Genomic DNA, 25,611 nt, shown 5'->3' with positions numbered 1-25,611 from the left:
CTCTTCCTGCCTTAGGCTTTCCATGTAGGCGCATGGAAGGGCAGGGAGGTGTGCTTTCTCTGCCTCAGGCTTTCCTCATTTGCAAATGGAAGGGCAGACAGGTGTGTTGTCTTTGCCTCAGGTTTTCCTCATTTGCACATGGAAGGGCAGAGAGGTGTGCTCTCTCCACCTTAGGCTTTCTGCGTAGGTGTCAGAACACCGTCTTGTATTGAGACTACAACGTTGAAGTGTATGGAAATAAAGTCGGTTTTTCCCACTATTTCTGTACAAAGGTTTGAAGAGACATCTTTAAAACATGATGTGTGTTTATTACAACGCATGAAAATGTGACTGCCACATATAGCCTACTGATTAAAACAAAATAATTTAAATAAGGACATAAAATTGTCTTTGTCCTTCAGTTATTTTTTTCAAGTGCTTTGAAAACAGGAGTAGATTTATAGTAGTATATAGTTTACAAGATATTCAGTATAGCAGTACTTGCAATCATGTTTTCAGTCTTACACACAGCTTAACCAGGTCGTGTGATATGGTACTTAAATACACAAAGAGATATTACGCGCACCATAGAAAATTGCAAATGAATATTTTCTATTCACATTATAGACCCAGCTGACCATACATGTAACAATCTGGCCAATTTATTAATAAATTGTGTTTTTTTTTGTTCAATCATATGATGGTTAGAGCTTCTAAAATATGTAAAATATGCATGTGTGTGCACATGATCAGAATGGTACCACCTCTGCCTCATTTTGAGCCAGGAGAAACCCTGTGTAATGTCCGACACTGTGTTCTAATAACCTGGATCAGTGATCTCAGAATCATACAGAAAAATCAACTCTAAAGATAAATCCTCTTACAGAGAAAAAGCAGATAATCTTAAGTGAACAGAGTCTATCCACTACATTTGCTTGCTTCATTGATCTGGTTCCCAAACTTGCCAAGTAATAGGAAAAAGGCTAAAGCTTACCGATGGGAAATCACCTCAAGCTATTTGAAAATGAACTGGTATTTACAGCACACTATTTCATGTGATTAATAGGTAACCATAGAGATATTTAAGCGACTGAAATGGTTATGAGCCATTAAGGTTTTTTTTCTCCATTCCTGCTTTCACAGTGGTTTTTACACACAGCATAAATTGATATGCACCAAATAGATTATGCTGCGTCAGTTCCTGTTCTCTAAAGCTGCAGCCCCAGGACAGCATGGAGCTTAGATAGAATAAAGTCACCAAGTAAAGTCATCATTGTTGTACAAACAAAATTAAATATGCATGAGAGTGAGACAGATAGATAACTCAGTTATTTGCAGTGCAGCTGGACAGAGTAGGAGGAGGCAGCAGCAGAAATGAACATGAATATCAAGCAGGCAGTAGTTGTAGGGCCACCCTTTGCCCTCCGAAAAAGCTTTCTGTAAGTCCACCTTTTCCCTCTGTGATCAGGTCCTCAGTTGTGTGTAGTGGGATATTGGACTTTTTTTTTCAGAGAGAGGTCTGCTAGTTGATGGATTAAAGGGATGGGAAATCAACTTTCTGTAAAGGTCTGGTGTTGTGTAGATCTGCTGGAGCCACAGTTCGGGGGGTGAGTTTATCCCTCTGTGTATGAAACTAGGGAGCAGCATACTGGTCTGTGAAATTGTCTCATATTCCTTTATGGTCATAGAGCCATGCAGAGCAGTCATTAAACCCACTGACTCCCAGTATATGACTGCAATACCATCACATAACTCCGACACGGATTAGCAGTTAGCAGCAGACACTGGTTGGGGGTTTCTATTGACTTCCTTCAGATAGAAACCTATTTGGATGAAAACAAAGGAAGCAAATGTTATAACCTTAAACTACTGTTTTCTGCCATTTCAAACTGTACACATTTTTTATATGGTGTTTGTCATTTTGTTTATGCATTATATAATCGCCTGCATGTTTCCTTTAAAGGTGGTGAACTACCTACTGAAGAGGCTGGAGCTGGGCTACCACAGAAGCATCATCACTGATGGATACAGTTGTGGCACCCGCAGGAAGCTCTCGACTGCGCTGGCTCTCATCGGGCATCCGCAGATCCTGCTCCTGGTGAGGAAACACCTGTTCACACTGCTGTCACTGCCCATTTACTTGCCTAACTGGCCAACAGACAGCAAATATTAAACTAACTATTTACTACTGTTCCTCCTGAAAGAGTCTTTGAAGTAAAATAGATATTGATCCCCTGGACTTGACAGATCTCATATAGTTAATTAGTCTGTTTCCACAGACTCACCCAGGGGTGGCCTTTCCTGTTAGCTTTCAGCCTCGCTTCTACCTTATGTCTCTATCAAATCCTCCCTTCTCTTCCTTTCTCCTCTTCCTTGTATCCTCAACTCTATATTTGCTCTGTGTCTTCTTAATTTCCCCATCCTCTCCTGAATTTTCCCTCTGCCTCCTGTCTTTCTTTGCTGTCTTCATCTTCATTTCTTCCCTTATCTTCCATCCCCACTCCTGTTTTGCAATTGTGCATTTGTGTGTACTCTTTCTTGTTCACCCTGTCCTTGTTTTTCCCCTCTCCTACTGTATGAACTGCACACTGTTTGCAAAACACTGCTCTCCTCAGTTAACTCTGTTTTCTCTGGATCTTTCTGTTTTAATTTCAACCCTTCTCTCCTGCTTTCACACATCCTGCTTCATTCCTCTCTTTTCTTATTCCTCCTTCGTCTGCAGGATGAGCCAAGCTCTGGCATGGACCCTCACACCAAGCGTCACCTGTGGAAAATCATCTCAGAAGAAGTGAAAGGAAAATGTGCCGTGGTCCTCACCTCTCACAGGTTAGTACCAAAGACATACACCTGCTGGGCCATCATCACTGATCAGATTCTAGTATTATGAAGCAGGATTTACGTGAGCCAGCATATGCCAGCTTTTTGCCAGTATTATGTATAGTTGATGAAAATATCAATGGCCAGGTGTCTGGTGGGAAATATGCCAAATAAATAAATAAGTTCATTAACAATGTATTAAATAGCCTTATATTGATTGACCCATAAGATATGTTGCCGAGACAACTTGAATATAAACAGAAAATTATGCAGACCAGATTTAAGGACCGATCCATAATTAAAATCAAAGCTGCACAGAGTGATTCCCTGTCTAGTCAGAGCATACGCCACATCAACAGCGGTAACCAACTTACGCTTAGCGTGCTCGGTGTAGTTAGGGGACAGTAAATGTAAAGGCACACATTTCATGCAACTACTTACACTCTACTTACATCCAAATGTGAATTGTTGCATTAATCTCCATCGGTGATATAAGGGAAAATGTTCAGACTTTACGCGTCACGAGAACAAGCAATGATGATCACAGTTTTGAAGTACATAATAAACACAGCTGAGATGATGAGGCTTCAGCTAGGCACAACCATATTGTGACATCATTCTGATAGCTTTGTAAATATATCCAGACATAGTGGACATAGTGGTTGTGCTTGCAGATTTTCATCATAAAAGACTGGACTATTGGCCTTGTGAAGGACTGCGCTCCCCAAATGACCTTCTAGATAACAACTATAATAAATACTAAGTGTTGTTTTCCTTTAATTTCTTCATGACGACAGGCATGGCTAATTACTGTATGCTCAAAGGGTCCTAGTGTGACCTTTTATCTTCCTCTCTTTGTCTCCGTCTCTCAGCATGGAGGAGTGTGAGGCACTGTGCGGCCGTCTTGCCATCATGGTGAAAGGTCAGTTCCGTTGCCTGGGCTCCCTGCAGCACATTAAGAACAGGTTAGTGACCTCTGCTCATCCTCCAACTCAGCCATTACTGCTCTCCCCACCCTGCGCCCACAGCCTCTCATTCTTCCCTCGCTGTGGTCCTTTGTGCAACTGAATGTTCAACTTTACTTGTAACAATGTACACCCCCCCTCAACAAAACACACACACACACCACCTCACCCCTACCCCTCAGACATGTAATAACACAGCGCTTTGTTCGTGAAATCTCCTTTGTGCAGGTTTGGCAGCGGGTTCACTGTGAAGATGTACTTGGCCAAGGCCTCCTGTGATGCAGAGGCAATCACTGGCTTCATGCAGCGCCGATTCCCCAGCACTTATCTCAAGGTGAGCTTTTCCAGCTATACAAAGTAGTTAAGAGTACTTGGGAAAGAATAGAGTACAGACTAAGTATACATTGCTTTGCAATAAATTGACGTCGTATGTATGATTCTTTTTTTGAAAAATTCCCCGTTATACCAGTATTATTAAATGTCATATTGAGCAAGCAGAGATTTTATTTTGTTGATCTGTGGGGTGTTTAGTTTGCTCAAATAGGTAAAAACAGCTTGTACTATATTTCACAGTATTTAGGTTACACATAGAACATATTTAAGAAGATTTAACCCTCTACTTGTGCATTTATTCTCAACACACAGGACCAGCACTCGACTATGGTGGAGTACCACGTACCAATTGCACCAGGAGGGGTGGCTGACATCTTCAACCAGCTGGAGTCCAACAAGAATGCTCTGCAGATCAAACACTTCTCTGTGAGCCAGACCACACTGGATGAGGTGAGAAACAGAGACAGAGAGGGGGGAACTAGTGTGAGGCTTTGTAGGGGTGGGTGGATGGCAGCGAGGGACAGAAAAAAGGGACAGGAGATGAGACAAGAAGAGAGAGGGTGGGAGGGGAAGCAGGGACAGAAGAAAGCTGAGTGGGAGTGGAAGACTGAGTTGAAAAAGTTTAAAAGAGGCAGAGGGAAACTGACAGAGGATATGCCTGGGGGAAAATAAATGGAATATGAGTTAGGGAGAGAATCCATGAGTTTCATATGCAGCCAGTGCTGATATTCTTCAACTACTCTGCCCTTCTGGGGCTCTGGGATTGGAAGATACCATAGGCAGGAAAAAGAGAGGGGGGTCGGGGAGGGAAACTGACCAGCAGATTAAATAAAATTACATAATTCAGAGAAAAATAACTACCTTTTATATTGGCATGTCACTTAAATTATCTCTGAACCTTCACAGGTCTTCATCAACTTTGCCATGGGAAAGATCGCCATGGAATCCATAGCTCTCAACAGCGAAGACGAGGAGTGCGACGTCCCGGACTCCATTAAGGCAGTCGAGACGTAGAGCTGACTGCCATCTTTTCTTTGCCATGTTATCTATTTCCACTGTGAAATGAAACACAACCTGTGTTTATAGCAAAGCTACCCTCAATTTATATGTGCAAAAGATGAATTTAAACCATTCATATTTAAAATTACTGATTATTTCTTCAAAGTGTTTTGACTGATCACATGAAGGATAACTTATATTAAAAGGGCACATGCACATTTTTATACATGCACAGATAAAAAGTTGATAAACTGAAGTTTCCCATTAATACTCTGAATCTTATTATTTATGAAGGATAAAATTACTCGTATAGGCTATTAATTTCTCTCTGTGGTTGGGGCACTGTTAACCGTTAGATTGTATACCGTAGCAAATGAAAAACACTTAATTTTCTATTTAGAATCTTTTTCTATTTGACCTTTATGTTTGCAAAACATGGTCTTAAAGCACTCATACTAGATATATGACATGTTTAAAGATGTTATTCTTTTAATCTAACAAACGGAAATATTCACACTCAGAGGAACATCCTCGCAATGCACTTTTTCCCTTCTCATTAATACTTCCTCTAAGGGCATACCTAACTTTTAGAATGAATGTACTGAATATTTAATTGTCTTTTTCCTGCTTGTGGACCAGTTCCAAATTGTCTTGAATGTATCAAATCTATTTTTATTATTCCAATAAAGCTATTTTTCAAATGCAACTGCTGTTTATGTGCTTATTTCACACGCTTATGTTTGAGCACACGAGCACATTCAACATCTTTGATTTTGCTGCTGTGGTGGACCTAAAGCACTAACGCTCCAGCTTATTACTTGTGTCGTTTTGGTTGTTTCCGTATAGGGGCCAAGTATTCCTGGTGTTATTTTCTTAAAAGTGTCCTGATGAGGAAGCTAATCAAACAAACTTGTAAGGTGGACAGAGTGGAAGGGATGTAGCCTTACGCCACAGCTAAAAAAGAAAATAATAAATACAGGAACATGTTCTTTTTGAAGAGTATCGCTCCTGCACATAAGCACAGTTTTTGCTTTAAGCTTATTTTTATGTGCATGCGCAGTATGACACAACACAGCTTGGGTAATGCATTAAACTATTGTTGAGCAATTAAATAAACATAAATTGCAGCTAACGTCAGCGTCAAACTAAATAATTCAACCCAAATCTGAACATGCTGAAGGGCCGTAACTAAGTTGAAGTCATACATATTATTCCTATGGTTCAAGACAGTCCAAAAATATTTGTAAAAATTAACAACTCTCCTCAATTCGAAAACCCAGAAGGCAAAAACTCAAATTTGTGTGGTCATAGCGTATAAAGTCTGAAAATGAATTAAGAGAATTGTTCTAGATGACACTGAGAGCACCCAGGGGGATGTTCTGAGTATATGGCTACATTTTCTGTTTCACAACTGAGAACCATACAATAGAATAAAGCTCATTTGGGTATAAAAAAGAAAACAAACATTCTGGGGGACCACAAAATCAGGCTCCCATTCATTGTCTATAGAGCAGCTCCAGACTTTACACCCTGTGACATTAGTTTAAAAACTTATTTCTTCGGTTTTTGGCTTTGTAAGACAGTAGCTCATGTTCAAAAATATTGATTCAATTTCCCTCGGCCATTTAAATAACATATTGCAATTCTTCATTTAGGTGGTGTTCCCCTTTAAGAATAGAAGAGACGCTAAATCAAGAAATTGTATTTATTATATTGAAATTATATGATATTATATTGAATTGCGTATTTCTTTTCAGAATTAAAGTAACTTTCCGACATGTTCATTATCGTATATTTACGCATTTTATATTTGTTTATAGACCAAATTAAAGTTCCTATCATGTTGCTTGTGGGCGGGCTGAACTACGTCACTACCGTGGTCATAGCAACTATCACGGGCTACTTCCGCAAAAATTTGGCGGGAGATGCAAGTATCCAGGAAGCAACGTCGACTTGTTTTGCTGTAGAAGCTACAAGTCATAACAGAAGAGTCAGGAAACACATAACATTCATTTTAATCATGGATAACGGTGTCACTGAACAGAAAAAGGATTGGGAGAAGACGAAGGAGGCGGTTGCGAACTTTCGACAACTGCTACTTTGCTCCAAATGGTAAGTTAACGTTACTGTAGAAGTAAGCTATGTTTGATAACAGGTAACGATAGGTCCCTTGTTGTGTAAACAGTGACATTACCTAACTTAACGTAACGTTACGCGTTTGTTTGTTTGTCAAACTAAACTGGGTTTATTTAATGTTAGAGGACGACGCTGCGTGTATGTAAAGCTAGTTAACGTTAGCTCACGAACGTTGTCAACAACACCTGAATGCAATAACGCTAATTAGCATTACAGGATTTTACCGGCTAAACACGGCCGATTATAACAGGCTAATAACTTATTTTGGAGTTAGTGTTAGCTTGCTACATCATGTTAAGATAGCTCAATTGAAAGAATGGCTTAGCAGTTATCATTTAGAGTTAACGTCACTGTTCTTTGTAAGGTTATGAGTCACGTTACGTAAATGTATGAATAAAACTTAGGGACCTTTTGAAATCAGTGATGCAGGATAATGTGAAGGCTAATCTACAGCTCCCTCTTGGTTGCTATCGTTAACTTGACCCACTATAACTTCTTGTTTACTGGGTTGTGCTTGTGCTCCATAAATCAAGCCTAGTGATCAGATATTTATCGATAACCTTATCCATACATACGTGTGCCGTAGTGGGATGACATTTCTAAAACCACTGAGCATCAATAACACAGAGGTATAGACACAATTAAGTGCATGGCAGTATAAAATACACAATATGTTTAACACGACAATACATCATAGATAAATAGAACAATATGGTTTGGGTGCAACAAAAAGTCACAACACATGACAGCACACACTTTGCATAGCAGCTGGGGTAGCCCGAGGATGGACAAGCTGGCATGTTGTGCAACAGATAAACAGAAACTGCACTTTAAATCTTAGTGTGAATGTAAACATTTCCTAGGTAGAGTAAAGCATGAATAGCTGCATAAAGGGTACAGTGTATTAAGGAGAACTAAAGGATACTGCCCTATAAGAAAGTAGTGCAAATGATGGTGTGTGTGACTATAAGTTGCTTTAATGGACCTTTTTCACAGCAGACATTGTGACCTGTCGTAGTAGGAAAAGCACAGGTGAAACTGATAACATTAAAGATGCCTCAGTTCCATTAGGTGTCCCTGTAAACTATTCCAGTGAGCCAGCATGCACAATACCAGGGCCTCACCTAAGTGGAATGTAGCCATTGTTAATGTTAGTGAACACATTTGTGCTTTTCCTATATTCATGTCAAAATGTCTTCTGTGAAACTCCAGCCTGATGGCAAGAGGATGAAGAGTCTTTGAGACGTATAGGAGGTGCTGGTGGCTATTCAGATGCACAGGCTTTAGTAACTGAACTGAATATGTGAATATGTAGGGTCTGAGATTCCTGTAACACCCCCTGCTGTCTCCACTATCTGATGCAATTACCAAATCAGACTGCAGTGCTCTATAGTAGGATGGGTGGTGACTGAGGTTTATTCTCCTCACTGTCTGCAGGAAATGGAGAATTTGCAAAGCTTTTTGTTTCCACAGTGAGGCCATAATAATGCAAAATGGGAAGTGGTTACTGAAGGTTTTGGTTGTTATTGAAATATGAGGTGAGGTACACTTTTATGTCCCCGAGGGGCAATTTGAGATACAGACAGTAGTGATGAGTACAATAGAACAGCCAGTACAATACATAACACACAGTATGCAGTGTCACAGCAACGTCTACTGAATGGATCATTTATGAGACATTTGTAGTCACCAGAGGCTGAATTCTAATAACTTTGATCCCCTGACCTTTCACTTAGCGCCATCATCAGGTCACAATTTCTATTTGTCCAATACTTTGGGTTTATTGCTACATACTACTACTGTTCAAACTAAGAACATGTCATTTGGCATTGGCTGTGTTTTGTGCTAATTAGCAAATGTTAGCATGCTGACTCACTAAACTAAGATGGTGGACATTAAAGACATGATACCTGCCAAACATCAGCATCTGAGTACTGCTGTGCCAAAGTACAGCTCACAGAGACACTAGTGTAGCTATAAACTCTTATTTATGCTTGTTTATACCACCAAAGATAAGAAAAATTGTGATGGCTTTTCCTTAACACCATCTGTCCTTAGACACTTGATTAGATAAGGAAATCTGGATATAGGATACATGCCAGTTACTAGTTCAACTAGTTCTTTGACATGTCCTCAAAGTTGCTTATCCTTGGCTACCTTTTGTTCTCATTATCACTCCAGGGTCTGCAGGGTAAACAACAGTTGACTGTGCTAAACCTGGGGGTCAACTCCAGTGCTCAGTGTGGTGGAGGTGGTCTTGCCCTCTCTGACTATACAGGCCACTTGTAAATGTTTTGTCTTTCTTCCAGCTCGGATTTAATGACGGAACCTGTGTGTCTGGGAGTGTGCGAGCATATGCTGTGCAGGTAATGTAACCTCAGCCAAATGTATTATATTCTGACATGCTCACGAACAATAGACCTGTCTCATGGTGGACATTTTTATTTGTCAAACACAGGTGTGACTAATAATGTTATCAGTGGCTCCGTTCCATTTCGGTGTGCTGCTGCCGGGGTTGTGCATGCTGGTTCACTGGCACACTGAAAGAGAATGTAGCCATAATACAGCTGTTTGTATTTAACACCAGCATTATGCATTTTCTGCTACTGCAAATCAAAAATATCAACAAGAAGATTTTTTGCTTCCCTCTCTCAGTATTAAAGAGTGGCATGATTCAGTAGGATTTTATTCCCTACATAAAAAAAAAAAAAATGAAATGATAATTGATAATGTGACTTTTTAGGCCAAACTAACTTTAACAGCACTTTTGTAACAGACATTTCATACATGAGAGATCTGGAAAATAAAGTAATCTTACGACACACTTAAATAATCATCAGGAAATTTAGTAGTTAACATTAAATTTGGAATGGGTCTTATTTCTCGCATAGATGAAATACTGCAAATCCATGGCAGTGGCACGGTGTCTTGGCAATGCATGGTTTACAGTGTTAAAAGTCTTGAAGGCAATTAATGTCCCTTTAGGCATAAACTATAGCCTCAATTTATTCCATCTCTTCATGACTGAATGGCCTTAAAAGGTAAATCGATAAGCTCATTGTGTTTCTTCTTACTGAACTGTGGAGTGAACTCCTAATCCAAGATATGTTTATTGCACAGGTCTTGCGCCGGCCCCCGGGCAGGAGATGGCTGCGCGGTGTGTCGGAGTCCTGCGTGGGTGAAGGACATCCAAATCAACAGGCAGCTCAGCAGCATCGTACAGCTCTTCTGTGGTTTGGAGTCCCTGCTTAATCCTATGAAACAACCAGGTATATGGTAGCCATTGTGTAGCAGCTTGAAAGCATAATTAACAAGTTATGTATTTAAATCTATGCCTTATTTGTTGCTTTTCTCCCCACGTTCCTCTGCCCACGCCCCCTTCTATCAATTGTTGACTGAAACATTTAACATTCTCCTCCGCCAATCTAATCTCTGAATGACAGTATTAGTGGCTTGTTCCTGTGCTTTATTATCTTTATCGCCCATCCAGCATCCCGGTAATGACAGTAATTATGCAATGCAATTAACCATGGTAGTGTTTAGTTTTGCGAGTAGATCTCAGCTTTGACAAAGAACTAGAGGGCAACTTTCTAAGCCCTGTAGTTAAAAAGTGAGCAAATCTGCAGGTTGTTGTGCTCTCTAAATTCACACAGAAATAGCTCAAGGGCTTAAGAGGTTGATTTGGCACTTTTCTACTTCTGTCAAATGTCAGTATTATTAGTTGGGACTGCATAATCTTAAGGTGTGGTGTTGTTCTTTTTTCATTTTAACAACATCTTAACAGATGCAAGGTAATTACACACACAAAGAGCCTTTTTGACAGCAAAAAATTATAGTACATGCAGGAGGGGAACATTTTGTTTTGTCAAACCTGTTTTTTTTTTTGTTTGTTTGTTTTTTTGTCACCCCTCTTCAGCCGAGGTCCAAACACAACATAAGAGCCCTGTCCTTAAACACAAGAAGAACTTCAAGATCTGGTTTAGCCCCCGTAGCCGCAAGGTACGCTGCATGGTGGAGAAGCCTTCTGAGGTCGCCGCACCGGAGAGCACATCCTCTATAGAAGCAGCTGCAGCACAGCCAGACACCGTCACCTCTCAACACCAGGACCTGTCAGTTTTTAATTTCACCTCATCCTCCCAAGACTCGAGCTCTTCTTGTTCTCAGAAATGCAAGAGTGAAAACAGGAAGAAGAGGTCAACTAGGAAAAACGCTGCCAGCAGGAAGGTGACGGTGCAAGGGGCCAATAGGACCACACGAAAACAGACCAAGCAGCAGATGAAGAAGAACAGGCTAGAGGCTATAAACCAGCAGTGGGGGATCACCGAGGAGGTAGATGCCCTAAAGGAAAAGGAGCAGCCCTGTGCGGATGGGGCAAGGAGGTCCAGTAAAAGAGTTTCCTTCCTAAGCCCTGCTGTCACGTCTGACGAGCCTCAGCCTGCAGTGCCACAGGGGAGTATTAATGAACTCAGCCCGAGTAGAAGCACCACGAGGGAGAGTCTCTCAGTAGGCAGCGTCACTCTACTGAATGACCAAACCCAGCCCGGTCAGAAAGTGTCGGACAGTGTTGGCCAGCATGACAAACTGCCTGAAACAGACAATCCTAAAAAGCAGGATAACGTATCTCCCCCAAAGCACTCATCAAAAAGATCCAGAGAGGAGGAGAAGGTCGCCACGTTGGAGACCACACCAAAAAGGCCAAGGGCTTCCCCAGGCAGGCGGAGGAAATCACAGATGTCTCCAGCTGTCCTCAACCCTCCATCTTTGGCTAGCCCCAGGTGTGATAAGAGCATCAAACACTCGAGAGGAGAGCAAGGAGACAGCCCCTCTGTCCGAGCCAGTGCTGGTAGAAAATCTCCCTGCTCTCCTGGTGCATCTTTTGGACGGCCCACAACAGGGAGCCCTGCGGTTATGAAGAGGAACCACAAGGGAGAGACCCTGCTGCATCTAGCTGCTATAAAGGTCCAGTGGGTTCTGAATTATTCACCTTATTCACTCAATTTTCTGTTGCATTCTACAAATGTAAATTTTAAAACATGTCTGCAGTAGAGTGACAGCACTAAAAGCTAAATAATACAGAAAGCATATGTTGCAGGGTGCAAATGTGGCCTTTTAATCTACTCCATTGTCTTAGTTTATTTCAAAATGCATCTAAGATAAGATCTGCTGGTTTGAATATATTCCCCACCCCTCAGTTGAACATATTAGTCTTCAGATAATCAGACAGCCATGTTCTGGGTCCGTTGAGAATAAACTGTCTTGCAGTAATCCTTGTAAACATAGTCGTAATCCCCCTCTGGATCCCTGACAAGGTAATCAATGGCCCACTGTGGAGTGTGATTGATAAACAGTGGCGCTTTGGTACACTGGGATCGGCTGTTGTGTTTGAAGGGTTGCGTTTACAGGTCTGCAACTCTGACCTCAGGTTTGTTGTTCTCTCTGGGTCCTGCAGGGGGATGTAGAGGCTGTCAAGGAACTGCTGGACCAGGGGGCTGACCCTAACCTGAAAGATAATGCTGGGTGGACACCTCTGGTAAGACTAATGCACCAAGTGATAAGTCTTTATTTGCTGTGTGCAAAGCCTCATTGACTAAATGTTTCATCATCAAAGCAGCAGTTGTTAAGTGAGCATAATTTTGCTATACTGGTTGGCTCTAATTTTTTGATGGAAGAGATTTGTAGTGTTTCTCGTCAGTAGCATATTGTCATTTTTTACACACAGTGACTTTGTGGTTTGTCAGACTCCACGCAAGTGCTTGTTCACTGTGGCTTTTCTATTCATACAAACATTTGCATCTTGTCATTTACTAATTATTGTATTGTCTTCTCCAGTAAATCAACATGCTCAGTCACTGTGCGTCATGTTGCTGTTATGAATATGCATGCAGGCTTAGTTTTCCTGGCTTAATAGCTCTATTTTTCCCTCCTGTATCCTAACACCTGTTTCTGCCAGGTGAAAATTGAAAATTTCATGTCAAGGTTATTCTTGTCAAAATATTAGTGAGTCATTATGTTATCCCACTGCTCATCAGAATATGCTTAAATCTCTTAACATGGCACCGAAAGGTAACACATCTGCATGTGAGGTTATTTGTGCTGTTTCTCTTTGCATTGCAAGCTGATCTTGAACTGCAACCAAGCAATAAAAAAATCTGTTCTGTTGAGGAACATAGTCACAAAGACTTAATGTTGGCTTTAGCTGCGCTGGTAAAGTACAAATATGTCATGCCAAGATCCAAGCTTCCCAGAATGTGTCAATTACTGTTAGCACTGCCATTTTTAAGCATTCTAGGCTTCCTCCCAGAAATATGTAGGCATGTGCTCTCTTAATTTAACCTAAAGTTGCCTGCGCATGACAAACTGTAAAACCCATAAGTGGTCCCTAAGCCATTTTCCTCATTGAGAAAAAGCAGGTGAGTGCTTACTGCTATGTTATTGCAGCACTTTACATGGCTACCTGCTGTCAAGAGATGCTCCACTGAGCTTTGACAGTTTGCAGCTGATCCTAATTGTTACCAATAAGCTTAAAACACCACTTTGTCATATTTGACAGACTTGTGTGTATCTGTGAAGGCTGGGAACATGATGTGTTACAATCATCTAGGTCTCCTCGATGTGTATTTTTTTTTTTAGATTTTTAAAAATTGTATTTATTTATTCAAAGAGCTTTTGGTATTTCCATCTATCCATTTCCATAACCGCTTATCCTCTTGAGGGTTGCGGTGGGGCTGGAGCCTATCCCAACCACTACACCACCGTGCTGCCCTTTTGAGATTTAAAACGGATAATAAAATTCTCAGCTACCCCTTTTTTCATAGAATCACAACTGTATTTAAATACAGTGCAGCTGTCACGATAGCTCTTAATCTCATTCCAGAATAAAAAGCTCTCACCCTTTTACTTTGTCAAATTAACTTCAGGTTCAAGTATCAAACATAACCTTTAAAAGCACTCACTTTTATGAAGCTACATCCCTCATTCATTTCAATTTCAGAAAAGTAGGTCAGGATAATACTGAAGTGTTCTTCTCAGAAGATCTGTCTTGGTATGAGTTGAATTAAAAAAAACTGTTGAAGTGTTATTAAGCTTTAATGTAAGATTGTTATATATTCAAATACATCAAGGGACTATACATTTCATGTAAAGCATTACCATACAAATATCCAAATTGATTTTAATTCTTTTAAGTGCTGATCTCACCTAACATAATATCAATTGGAAAAAAGATAGATATTACAGTGATGGAAAACGTAATAGAAACTAGAACACATATGCAATATAAGGCTGTATTTTGAGGATGACAGGGAGAAACCAGATCAAAGCAGAGCGGGATGACTTATGAGCTTCTCTTTGTTCCAGCACGAAGCATGCAACCTGGGTCACCTGGCGGTTGTGGAGGTGTTGGTCTCGAGGGGAGCCCTGTTGAATACGCCCGGCTATGAAAATGACTCACCGCTCCACGATGCCGTGAGGAACAGTCACCCAGCCATCGTGAAACTGCTGCTGCAGCTCGGAGCCTCGCAGAATGTACTGTAAGTCGCATTATAGGAACACCTCACCCACAAAGTGATCATTTATATTTCAGTTATTCATGCCATGTTACCTGTATTTCATAGAGAAAAGTTTGTTTTTCTTGCATGCCTCCAGTGGTATGCTCAATACTTTCCAAACATGTTGCATTGCCTTGCCTTGAGCCCTGTCTGACCTGGGCTTAAAGAGAAACTTATTTACACTTTCAGTTTTAGTCCCATTCAGGAAGGGCTGATGGGAGGGCATGAGTTGTGTGAGAGCGTGTTGATTAATGTGGTCTCATTTGCTTCAATTTATCAACGATGTCTGCCATTTTGGGGCATGAATGATTAATATATAAATGGTCATTTGGTGAGTGAAAAATTCTGTAAGTGTTTTGTTTTTGTTTTTGTTTTTTTTTAAACATGGATTTTATTGGTGTTACAGGTTGGATACTGTTATAACACTATAAGCCTTTTACTTGTACCAACACTTGTATACCGTATACAGCACTACAGACAGAGAGTGGCTTTTATAAAGGTTTACTACATGTCAAAAGAATCACATAGATTTTGTGCTTTGCTTGGCACTGGTCTTTTGAGAAAATCGTCAAGTGCTGACCAGGAAGTCTGACCTGAAAACAAGATTTTTTGATGGATATGTTCAAAACCGAATCTTTAACCTCGTACTTGGCGTTCTGGTATGAGCCACGTGAAAACTTTATTCACAACATTACTACACCATAATGAAGTGTTGATCACCACTGTGTAAAGTGTAGCAGCCTCCACACAAATGAAAAACTGTGCTGCTCAGAGACATCATGTTTTTGAGTGCTGCATGTTTCTCCTAAAAGTATGTAAGAGTATTTGTATGTACCATAAGTAACAGCCACACACAAAAAAACATAATCAACATGCAACAGTATTAGTAGTACCATTAAATATTACCCTTGAGACACTTTGTAAAGGTTTAAGCTGCAGTTCGGACTGTGTTTTTGAGTTTGTAGTGTCGTACAGGATTACATTAATTTGTGATATATGTGTAAATAAATGAGGTGGACAAAATATTACAAGCACCTTCCACCTGAGTCAGGCAGCTCAACTAGAAATCCCAACAAAAACTGGACACTTGAGGTAAGTTAATATTTATTGCACAATTATTGTATTTCATTGCATTACATCATAAAGGCTCTTCTGTTATTTTGGACCGGCGCTTATTTTCCGCTTCTTCAATAAATCGTCAAGTGCCTGCTTCCTGGTCAGTGTTCCAGGCGTTCAGCCCTTTATTATCAAGGACAGGCGTGCGCTTGTGCAGTACGTAGGTGGATGGATGTAAGAAAATCGACTGATGCTGATTAGTCGCTGGTCAATCAGATGATGCTGTATCAGCGTTTGTGGCCTTTGGAGGAGGGGTAGATGCGTAGCCCAATATCCATAATGAGGGAGAGGATGCTGGGTAATAAGTGTGATCAATAGAGTAGTTGATCAGGGTCGGTACGTTGGTCACTTAGCACTCTCTGTGATCATTTATGCCAATCATCCTCCGTCTTCTCCCTTATTTGTTTCATTGTGCTCGTCTCGTTGCTTTGATGGGTCCCTATTGCCAGGTCTTACATTTTTCTCCTCTTTTACCTTGTTACTTGTCTGCAAGGCAAACAAGAGGCAGCAATTGGGACTGTCTGTCAGGACACTGCAAGATGAATGCAATCCAAGGCCCCCAGCCTCACACAAATACATGCACACGCACACAAACACACATTCACATACTTCCACAAGAGGCAAACCAAGACATCTGCCAATGCAATCCCTAATGGAATGATTGGCACACAGCTCGGGGGTTTAGAAATACAGGTTTTGCAGATTTCCATTGTTCCTCAGTGCATGTTTGTGTATGCACATTAGGTTGGAATGATTGGACTGCATTTATTTATTGTTAGGACCCTGTCCTCTAAATCAGAGGCTGTGAGTCCACTTTCTATCATGAGCAAGCATTTGACTTGCTGTGCAGGTTATTAGCAATACTGAAGCAAGTCTTAAAACAGGCTAATTCTTAAGTGAATAGTAATGTGTTTTATATACAGTGGATGGTTCCCTGTTATCTCAAAAACAACAGGTTTAAGCATTTTCTGAGAAGCTGCACAGCATGCACAGCGGGGCTCTTGACTATAAGTCTCAGTCCTGTAAGCATAAATATCTCCCAATGCAGCATATTTGGACAGCCGAGAGGAGGCCTGCAAGGTGTTAGCTGCTAGCATATGCTCACAGACTTAAATGACAGTGCTGTTATTCCATATTTTATACATTCACCGCAAATTTTGTGTACTTTACTGCTAACTATTGTCCTTATCATACTACAGGTTTTTAGATTGTCTCTATTTAAGTGCATGTAAATGTGGTACGGCATGAAAATGATCTTGTGTCGATGAGATGGGAAAAAACAAGACATATTTGAATTGGCTCAGTCCTAATGACCATCTGAAGCCTGAAGCACTAAATCTATACAGACATTAATTAACACCTGTGTGCCTCGTACTGGCACGCCAATCTGACTCACTAGATCTAATTATACTATACACAGAATAATAAACAAGCACCAGCAGTCTCCAAATGTTAGCAATGATAGTAACTACATTTACCAATTAGTGAATGCATTTATATGACCACATGCTAGAACCATTTGGGAACATAATCTAATTGAATCTTTGTTTTTTGTTTTTCTAATACCAATCATGTGATTACTATTTTATATGTGATCATAAAAAAAGTAAAAGAAAAAAAAGTTCCTTATCTTCCTCTATCTTCTTCCTTTATTGAAAAATAAATATGGATCTCACTGGTTTCCTGTCAGTAACAGTGTCGTAACTAATCACATAAACTAATGGCTCCACCACTTAAGTTAGTAAGTGTAGAATAGTGGTTCCCAACTGGTGGGTTGCGGTTCAAAAGTCAGTCACAGGTCCATTCTGAACGGACTGCAAGTGACTTACCAATGTCAAGGTCGTAAAAAACACACAGTGAATTTCTGGTATAGAGCTTTTATTTTGAAGTGCCGCTTCCTGCTATAGAGTGAGTGACCACCAGACAGCTACTTGGCAGAGACAACAAACTAGCTCAATGACATGGCTAAAAGCAAGTATGATGCTGAATATTTTAAACTGTGTAACCTTGAACTAATGACCAAGGAGAAATCTGGACCCGAGGGCTGGACGGCATAGGAACCGCTGATTTAGGTAACTCGAGGTCTTGATTTAAATATGTTGTTAACCGTTGTTGCTCGCTCCTGAGCTAATTCCCTTCCCTTCAGTTTACCGAGCAGTTGGGAAGCAGGACACAGAACCTTTATTATTGAGTTTTAATGAGCTTTGGCATTTATTCATAAACAAACTGTAACCTACGAGGTACATTAGATACCACTGGACAACTTTACCGCAAATTTCCTCTCCGCTACAACTGCCAACAACTCTCTGTGCTGCACACATATTACACTACTCTTACAACATGTAATTTGTACACAGGTGGATTGCATTTAAAGGGAAACACCACCTGAATTAAGAATTCCAGTATGTTATTTCCACGGCCTAGGAAAGTTCAGTCAGTATTTGTGAACATGAGCTACTCACTCTCAAAGCCAGAAACCAGAGAAGTAAGTCTTGACTTTATGATGTCATAGGGTATAAAATCTGGAGCTGCTCCATAGACAATACATGGGGACCTGATTTTGTGGACCTACAGAATGTTTTTTTTCTTTTTTATACCCAAATTAGTTTAATTCTGTTGTAGTGTTCTCACCTCTGAAACAGAAAATGTGCCCATATACTCAGAGCATTTCCCTGGGTGCTCTCAGTGTCATCTATAACATTGGCTGCCAATTCATTTATGGAGCAGCTTCAGACTTTACACTTGATGACATCACAAATTTGAGTTGTAGCGTTCTTATTTTTGTATTTGGGAGAGTTGCTAATATTTACTGATATTTTTGGACTGTCATAGACCATAGGAATAACATGTATGAATTTTGAAAATGGGTGTAGTTCAACTTTAAACCCTGCCTTGGCCATTTTCGCACAGTAGTACTGCAAACATCAAAGCTTGCGTGTGGGATTTTACAAGTTGTTTTTTCATCTACTCTTACTGGCATATGTCACATGGAGCGTAGGGTAGTGTGTGCACATAAGGCCCACAGGGCAACGCGTTTCCACCCGTCTGACCGAATAGAGTGTGTGGCATTTTACTGTATTATGTTGCCATTAGAGTTGTACCAATACCGATACCAGTATCAGAAATGCCTCCGATACTGCCTAAAATGCGGTATCAGTACAGCCTATGACCAATCCGGTACCACGTAATGCCTCATGTCATTACGCATACGCACGCTACAGGCAAACAAAACGTTTTATGGAATTCATTCTATTATGTATTTATTTCTTAATATTTTACATAGCATTTTAGGAGTTGAGACATACAACGATTCATATCCCATCCATTTTTATTTTATGCACTAGTATCAGATCGGTACCCGGTATCGGCAGATACCTAAGGTTCAGGGATCGGAATCGGTATCGGGAAGGAAAAAGTGGTATCGGTACATCTCTAGTTGCCATATATATATATATATATATATATATATATATATATATATATATATATATATATTTAAATTTGATTAATGTTTAAGCCCTACAGTATTTGTAATTACATAATATGCATAGACCAGTCAGCAAACTTTACTACCAGAAGAGCCATTTTTGGTCTTAACAAACTAACTAAATCTGTCTGGAGCTGCAAAACATATTTGAGCTAACGGTAACACAGCCTTATTATGTCTAAATTATCTTATCAATATCACTAATAGGTCTTATCATTAATGTTTTACCATTAGGTGGCTACTCTGTTGTAAGGTTTTTATTAATATTTGGTACCTTGCAGCGAAAGTAGGCATATCTGTCCATGCACTATTAAATTCAGTATTTTCCTCCAAAACTTTTCCTTTCTGGATTTGGAATCCACAGCTAGCTTTGCAAAGGAGACTCAAGACAAGCGAACACTCTTGATGTTCAGCAAAATTTTGAGCAAAGGTGCCAGGACTTAGACATCGCTATGACTGTCATTATAGTTGACGAAATGTAAAAACATTTTTTTTACAGGGGGTCTAAAGAGCCACATGCAGCTCTGGAGCCACAGGTTCCCTACCCCGATCCAGACTTTACATTAGATATTTTGTTTAATTTGATTTGCATGGCATTTTCTCAATAAGGTGAGACAATGATTTCCCCTTCTACTGGATGGATGTCATTTTCCCTCAAATGACAGTACTTGAAACTTTGTGATTGGTCTGAATAAGCTGTTCATAGGAGCATCATGCAAAGCTGTGAGCTGCTGTATTGATGATTATTTGTGATTGTACAGTTTGGTATCTGCATAACAATTCCAATACAACACACAATACTTCTACAGAGTTAAATGGAGGCGTCGGGTGAGTCACATACTGCATCATATACTATAAGCTGTAACACCCAGCTGATCCGACCATCAGGACAAAATTGAGAGTGGATTGTTTAAGAAGGAAATGTAGCTAATGAAGCTTTTGATTAAAAATGCATTCAGGCCTCGCCCTCTGCCTCATCAGTTGCTCGCCACATGTTTCCATCATTAGACTTATGGCTCCTTTTCAAGACACACTGCTGAGCTGACAGTTCAAAAGCTCTGTCAGCTATTGGTGTGCATGAGCTTGGCTTGAATTTTGAACTGACCTCATGAAATTGTAGCATATGGTACTCTGTGATGAAAAGTAAATTGAGACGGAAATGTAGATGTTTCCATTATTAAATCCATGTAGATGATGTTATAGAAATGCCTTCCAAGCCTACAGAAGAGGTACAGTAGCAGTTCTAAAGGACATGTAATGGCGCAGAATAAAAGGCTATTATTATTGTCAGTATTGATGTTATGTTGAACTGAACTCTGTATTTGTGTTCAGCTCGAAATGAATATTTGAATCTCCTCTTCCCAGTTAGAATAAGAGTCACGGTTACAGTGGGTATCCTCTAGAACCACCACCGCCTTCCTCCCACTTGTGTACTTAATGCAGAGGCTTGTGGAAGAGTGTTTGTGACTTTACCTCCAGCACAATTTTCCACGCTTTATTATTTTTCTTCCTCAGATATTCTTCTCACGCGCAGCTGCATAAACCAGCTTGTGTGTGTGCATATGTATAAGTGTCAGGGACATTTTATGTTTGTTTGTATTTGTGTGTGTATTGGGTTGAGGGGGGTGGGGGAGGGTGTATGAATCCAAATGAAATATTTTATGGACCAGTGGACCTATTAATTGTCCCCCAGGTGTTATCTTTGCTGACGCCTAATCTTTTAGAGACGACCTGCTGGGCTCGGTTCTTCTCTCCGTCTCCTCTCTTCCTGTGTGTGCTTTTCCTCATTCGTTTCTCCTCTTCTACTTTCCTCAAGGTGACCTCCGTCTTGTTTCATGCAGCTCTCTCAAACTTAAACATACATACTTTACAGATGTTTCTTGTATATACCTATTGTAACCAGGGGATGGTTACAGTTTTATCTCTTTGAATCTGTGCGCAAAATGCCTCTTTATACTGAGGTGTTACTGTGTGTCTCAGTTAAATAGCTGTAATAAATCTGTAAAGTTAATGAAGTCTTCTCAACACATGTTTTTAAGAAAGCTTATGTGTTAAAAAGTCAGCACTTTTTAGTGATGATATGCTATCATGAGATTGTCTTTAGCAGGCACTGAATCCAGTGTGTTGTATATGAACATGACCCAGCAATGGAGTAGAACACAGATTTCAGCTCACCCTCATATCGAACAATTATGCTCCAACAAGTGAATGACACACATGGGTGCACAGTTTCACAGAACAAGCAGGGTGTGACATCGCCAAATTGTTTTTCTCAGAGCTCTGGACTGGCAAATATTGATTTTTGTGTGTGCGTGTGTCCTGCTTGGCCAGTGATTTAAGAAAAAAAAAACCTTACCCAAATTGCACCAATTGCTGAAGTGATGAAATGATATGTCGGAACGATTATCTTGTTGGAGAAGACTTTGCTTTGGACTTATCACATAGTGCCATCAATACTGCGTTAGTGTCTGTGGAAGCTTTGTCACATTGGCAGTCAGACGGAACAGTAACAGTTTGGTTCCTAACATTAGTATGGTTAATTAGTTAGATTTAGGATTAAAATATTTAAGTCTCTTGTTAGTTGCTAAGAGACAGAAACAAGAGGATACAACTTGAAAAGGGAAAATTGCTGAAGTGCTCACTGGGCAGAACAGTGTGCTTTGGCAGATTATGATGCGGTTAAAGGCATGATTTTCCTCATGATTTTCTGCCAAGTATGAACAGGATTATTGTTTCAGATCCTTTGGCAGAGACCTTTTGTCTGTTTCCCCATCCAAAGTTATTTTAAAATATGTAAGACAGAGCGTTTGCTGAGGGCCCCGAGACTCTGGAATGACCTGACCAAGATATAAGGCCTGTCTGAGTCAGCACCACCTTTAAAATCTCCTTTTCTTATGCATTATGATTTATTTTAATGTGGTCCAATATAACAGAGGTGGTAGTACATCAGACATGTGCAAGTAACAAGAAGGTCTCAAGTCTTGACCTTCAAGTAATTTCCAAGTTATTGTGGTGAGATTTAAGCAAGTCAAGTCAAGTCCCTGCCAGAACTCAAGCAATACAAGTCAAGTCATTGCTCAAGTCAAGCAAATCACAAGTCAAGTCTGTGATCTGGTCAGATGTTAGATCTGTAGCTAACATTTTACCAGCTAATAAGTTAGATAAAAAGACACATCCACTTTCTTTGTGGGTTTTTTAGGGACGGATAAAGTTGGATGTTGTGGTAGTCATGTCACTGATTTTTAAACATCAGACCTTGCAAACCGTTGTTCTCTTCCTTCCTGAGCTTCCTTTTTTTAAACAAGCGTGCGAGGTTAAGGCTCTATCTGTTTTTTCATACCTTTACGAAATCATGCTGGTCCAGTCCAATGAATAATGAATTAACAGTATAGTATATAGTAACAAATTCACAAATGTCAAGTAACATTATATTGTTACACCTATTTCCCCAATTAAATGGAGAAATACAGCAATACATTCTCTGAATTCTAGTTTAGCTCTTTCACCAATCTAAGACTAATGTTATCTTAACTGCCTTGTTAACTCATCGAAAAACACGTCATTCAAATTCGTCAGAAACAAAACTGTCTAACTAGTCTTGCTAGTTATGTAGTCCACATTCCAACAATCACCAACTCCAGTTTGGTCGAAATAAACCCTTAATTTGCCGAGTTAGATGTGCAAATATGCTGTTTCTTCCTGCAGTATCTTTACTGTTGCTAGCTGGCTGTTTACAGTCCTGTAATGTAGGGATGCACCGAAATGAAAATTTGTGGCGGAAGCCAAAGCCAAATAAAATTAAACATTTGGCCGAATACCGTTGTTTAGTTTTTCATTAGTTTTTGCAGATGAACCCCCTCCAGATTAGTGTTGTCACGGTACCAAAATTGGGACCCATGGTACGATACCAGTGAAAGTATCACGGTTCTGAATAGTATCAGGATACCACAGCGAAAGTGAGGCAGATGTGCCTTTTGTCATTTTTAAAAAGATAAATCACTTTTCTATAATACATCAATGATATTTCAATGGAATAAATTACTTATTGACTTATTCATACTTCAAAAACAGCATCAATAAGTGATGAACATAGGGGGGATCAAAATAAAATAAATAAATAAAATAAAAATCAACCGGCCACCCTCCTCCCCTGACAAGTCCCTTCATAAGTAAAGAACAGTCCCTAAAGTGTGTTGAGGTTTGTGGACCGTTACCTGCCACAAAGAGTAATGTGAGCGGCTCATTTCTCCTCTGACACGTTACATATCTGTGTGCCGCCACGGCTCGGCTGTCCAGGTACTTTTGGGCAGTCATGACTCCAAGAAGAGGACATTATTGGAGTTGGACTTCTCCGTCGCCGGTAAGCCTTATCTTGCGCCGCGGAGCACTATGGCTGCCGTATTGCTGCTGCTGGTTGAAATCTGCACTCACACAGCGTGCTGAATGATTTATTTTGCTGGCACAAAAGTATTTTTAGTCGTGAGTGCGGTGATGGACAGAGTAAAATATCGCCACACTGCCGACATTTTACTCCGTCCATCACCGCACGCTGTTTGATTGCGTTATCAAAACATGTCGCTATTATTCGGCCTTGCTTTTCACTTATTCCACCGCATACCGAATGTGTGTGTTTTGGCAGTATTTGGCCGAATATATTCGGTTACCGAATATTCGGTGCATCCCTACTGTAATGTTAACCCCGCCACTCCCAGTCACCATGTTTGTCAGTTCAGCTGCCTTTTGCACCAGTAGAGACTGACCTCTGGTGGTGCTTGCTGTGCACTACATTAAATGAGTTTGATTGAAAGACAGATGTCTGTATATTTGACAGTCAGTACGTTTACATGCACAGTTTAATTCCACTTTTAATCGGAATGAAAGGCCATTCCGATTAAAAGTGGTCATGTAAACGGTCATTCCGATTGAAAATTAAATCCGATTAAAGGGGGTGGTTTATTCCGTTTGTCATTCCGAATGAAAGAATTTTGTGCGCATGTATACACTCATTCCTCTTTAAGTTCATTCCGGTCTTTCTGCGCATGCTCGTTTCCTTGCCCTTCTGGCGTGATGACGTATATAGCGCGCATAGCAACGGGCTGAGATAGAGCAGTCGGACTCGTTGCACTCACTGGTTTCCATTCGCCACAGCACGGTCTTCTGTCTCCCTTCTTCGACCTTCTACCTCCCTTCTCCTCCTCAACAGATGAAGCATTAGCAGAACAAGGTTGTTGTCGCACTGCTGCTTCAAGAATATAAGCAAAACAAGCCCGAAAAAGGCACTAAGAACGGCGTCGTCAAGCATCTTGTTATCCGGAGCGAGGACTACAGTGTTTTCTTCCGGTAAACGTAAACACGTAACATCCGCCCTGCCCCCTATCCAATCAGAAACGTTCCCTGGCCCAAACCTTGTACAGACCTGAATAAAGGCGATTGAACTGATCTCCCATGTAAACCCTCATTCGGAATGAATATTTCCCATGTAAACTACCTGGGAAGACTTTAATTCCGAATGATTTCATTCAGATTTATTTTTTTTATTTTTTTTTTTTATTTTATTTATTTAAAAGGGACAATGTACAGCTCAAACATAAATGTCACCATTTGATGCACTGTACCAGATTATAGCTTCAAGCTAATTCGCGTCTGTCACAGTAAAAAATACAGTACAATAGCAAAACAGATAAAAACAGCATACAAGGATAGACAGAAAATAACAAGCTACTCGCGCACAGACACACACACACACACACACACACACACACACACACACACACACACATACACATTCCGAATGAGAAGCCATCATGTAACCGTAGCCAGATAGATAGGAGTACAGGTAGGTGTGGCCTGCTGGGCATAAGTGCCTGTCGCACCTCCGACGGTGCCGGTGGGCCCGCTGCAGGGTCGTCAGCCGGGAGCCACCCCTCATTGATGTTTCACCCCTTTCATCCCGGAACATCTCGGGGTGGTGGGGCAGTGTCAGGGACGTCTCCCTGCCACTCCCTGCAGCTGGCTTATGGGCTGGGCCCCGGGGGACTATGCATGGCAGGGGGGTCCAAGTCCCTGAGTCAAGCGTAGGCCTGACCGCATACCAAGCCAACTTGGAGGTCCTAAGCTCCTTGTTTCCCCCACGCTCTGTCTTTCCTCCGGAGCCAGAGCCAGAAGCTGCTTTGCTCTGCTTCCTCTGCCAGGTCTTTCAGGGCTTTCCTCTGTTTGGGTCCCATGACTCCCA

At 40.7% G+C, this 25,611-nt stretch overlaps 2 protein-coding genes across 2 annotated transcripts in view; both read left to right on the top strand.

The window, feature by feature from the left end:
- abca12 (ATP-binding cassette, sub-family A (ABC1), member 12) overlaps positions 1 to 5,799 on the top strand; it is an 89,737-nt gene extending 83,938 nt beyond the window's left edge. Inside the window, exons 73-78 of the mRNA XM_033617409.2 lie at positions 1,943 to 2,077; positions 2,702 to 2,805; positions 3,669 to 3,761; positions 3,990 to 4,095; positions 4,407 to 4,544; positions 5,001 to 5,799. Of these exons, the coding sequence (XP_033473300.2) occupies positions 1,943 to 2,077; positions 2,702 to 2,805; positions 3,669 to 3,761; positions 3,990 to 4,095; positions 4,407 to 4,544; positions 5,001 to 5,108 (684 nt within the window). The 3' untranslated portion in view covers positions 5,109 to 5,799. The remainder of the gene's footprint in view (positions 1 to 1,942; positions 2,078 to 2,701; positions 2,806 to 3,668; positions 3,762 to 3,989; positions 4,096 to 4,406; positions 4,545 to 5,000) is intronic.
- A 1,200-nt stretch (positions 5,800 to 6,999) lies between these two features.
- Positions 7,000 to 25,611, top strand: part of bard1 (BRCA1 associated RING domain 1) — a 33,534-nt gene continuing 14,922 nt past the window's right edge. The window contains exons 1-6 of the mRNA XM_033616226.2: positions 7,000 to 7,205; positions 9,539 to 9,595; positions 10,350 to 10,498; positions 11,146 to 12,188; positions 12,679 to 12,759; positions 14,586 to 14,758. Of these exons, the coding sequence (XP_033472117.2) occupies positions 7,114 to 7,205; positions 9,539 to 9,595; positions 10,350 to 10,498; positions 11,146 to 12,188; positions 12,679 to 12,759; positions 14,586 to 14,758 (1,595 nt within the window). The 5' untranslated portion in view covers positions 7,000 to 7,113. The remainder of the gene's footprint in view (positions 7,206 to 9,538; positions 9,596 to 10,349; positions 10,499 to 11,145; positions 12,189 to 12,678; positions 12,760 to 14,585; positions 14,759 to 25,611) is intronic.

Source organism: Epinephelus lanceolatus, chromosome 14 (assembly GCF_041903045.1).
Source record: "Epinephelus lanceolatus isolate andai-2023 chromosome 14, ASM4190304v1, whole genome shotgun sequence".
In the NCBI taxonomy this organism is placed as follows: domain Eukaryota; kingdom Metazoa; phylum Chordata; class Actinopteri; order Perciformes; family Serranidae; genus Epinephelus; species Epinephelus lanceolatus.
Note: the sequence above shows the minus strand (reverse complement) of the source record. Positions and strands in the feature narration are given on the sequence as shown.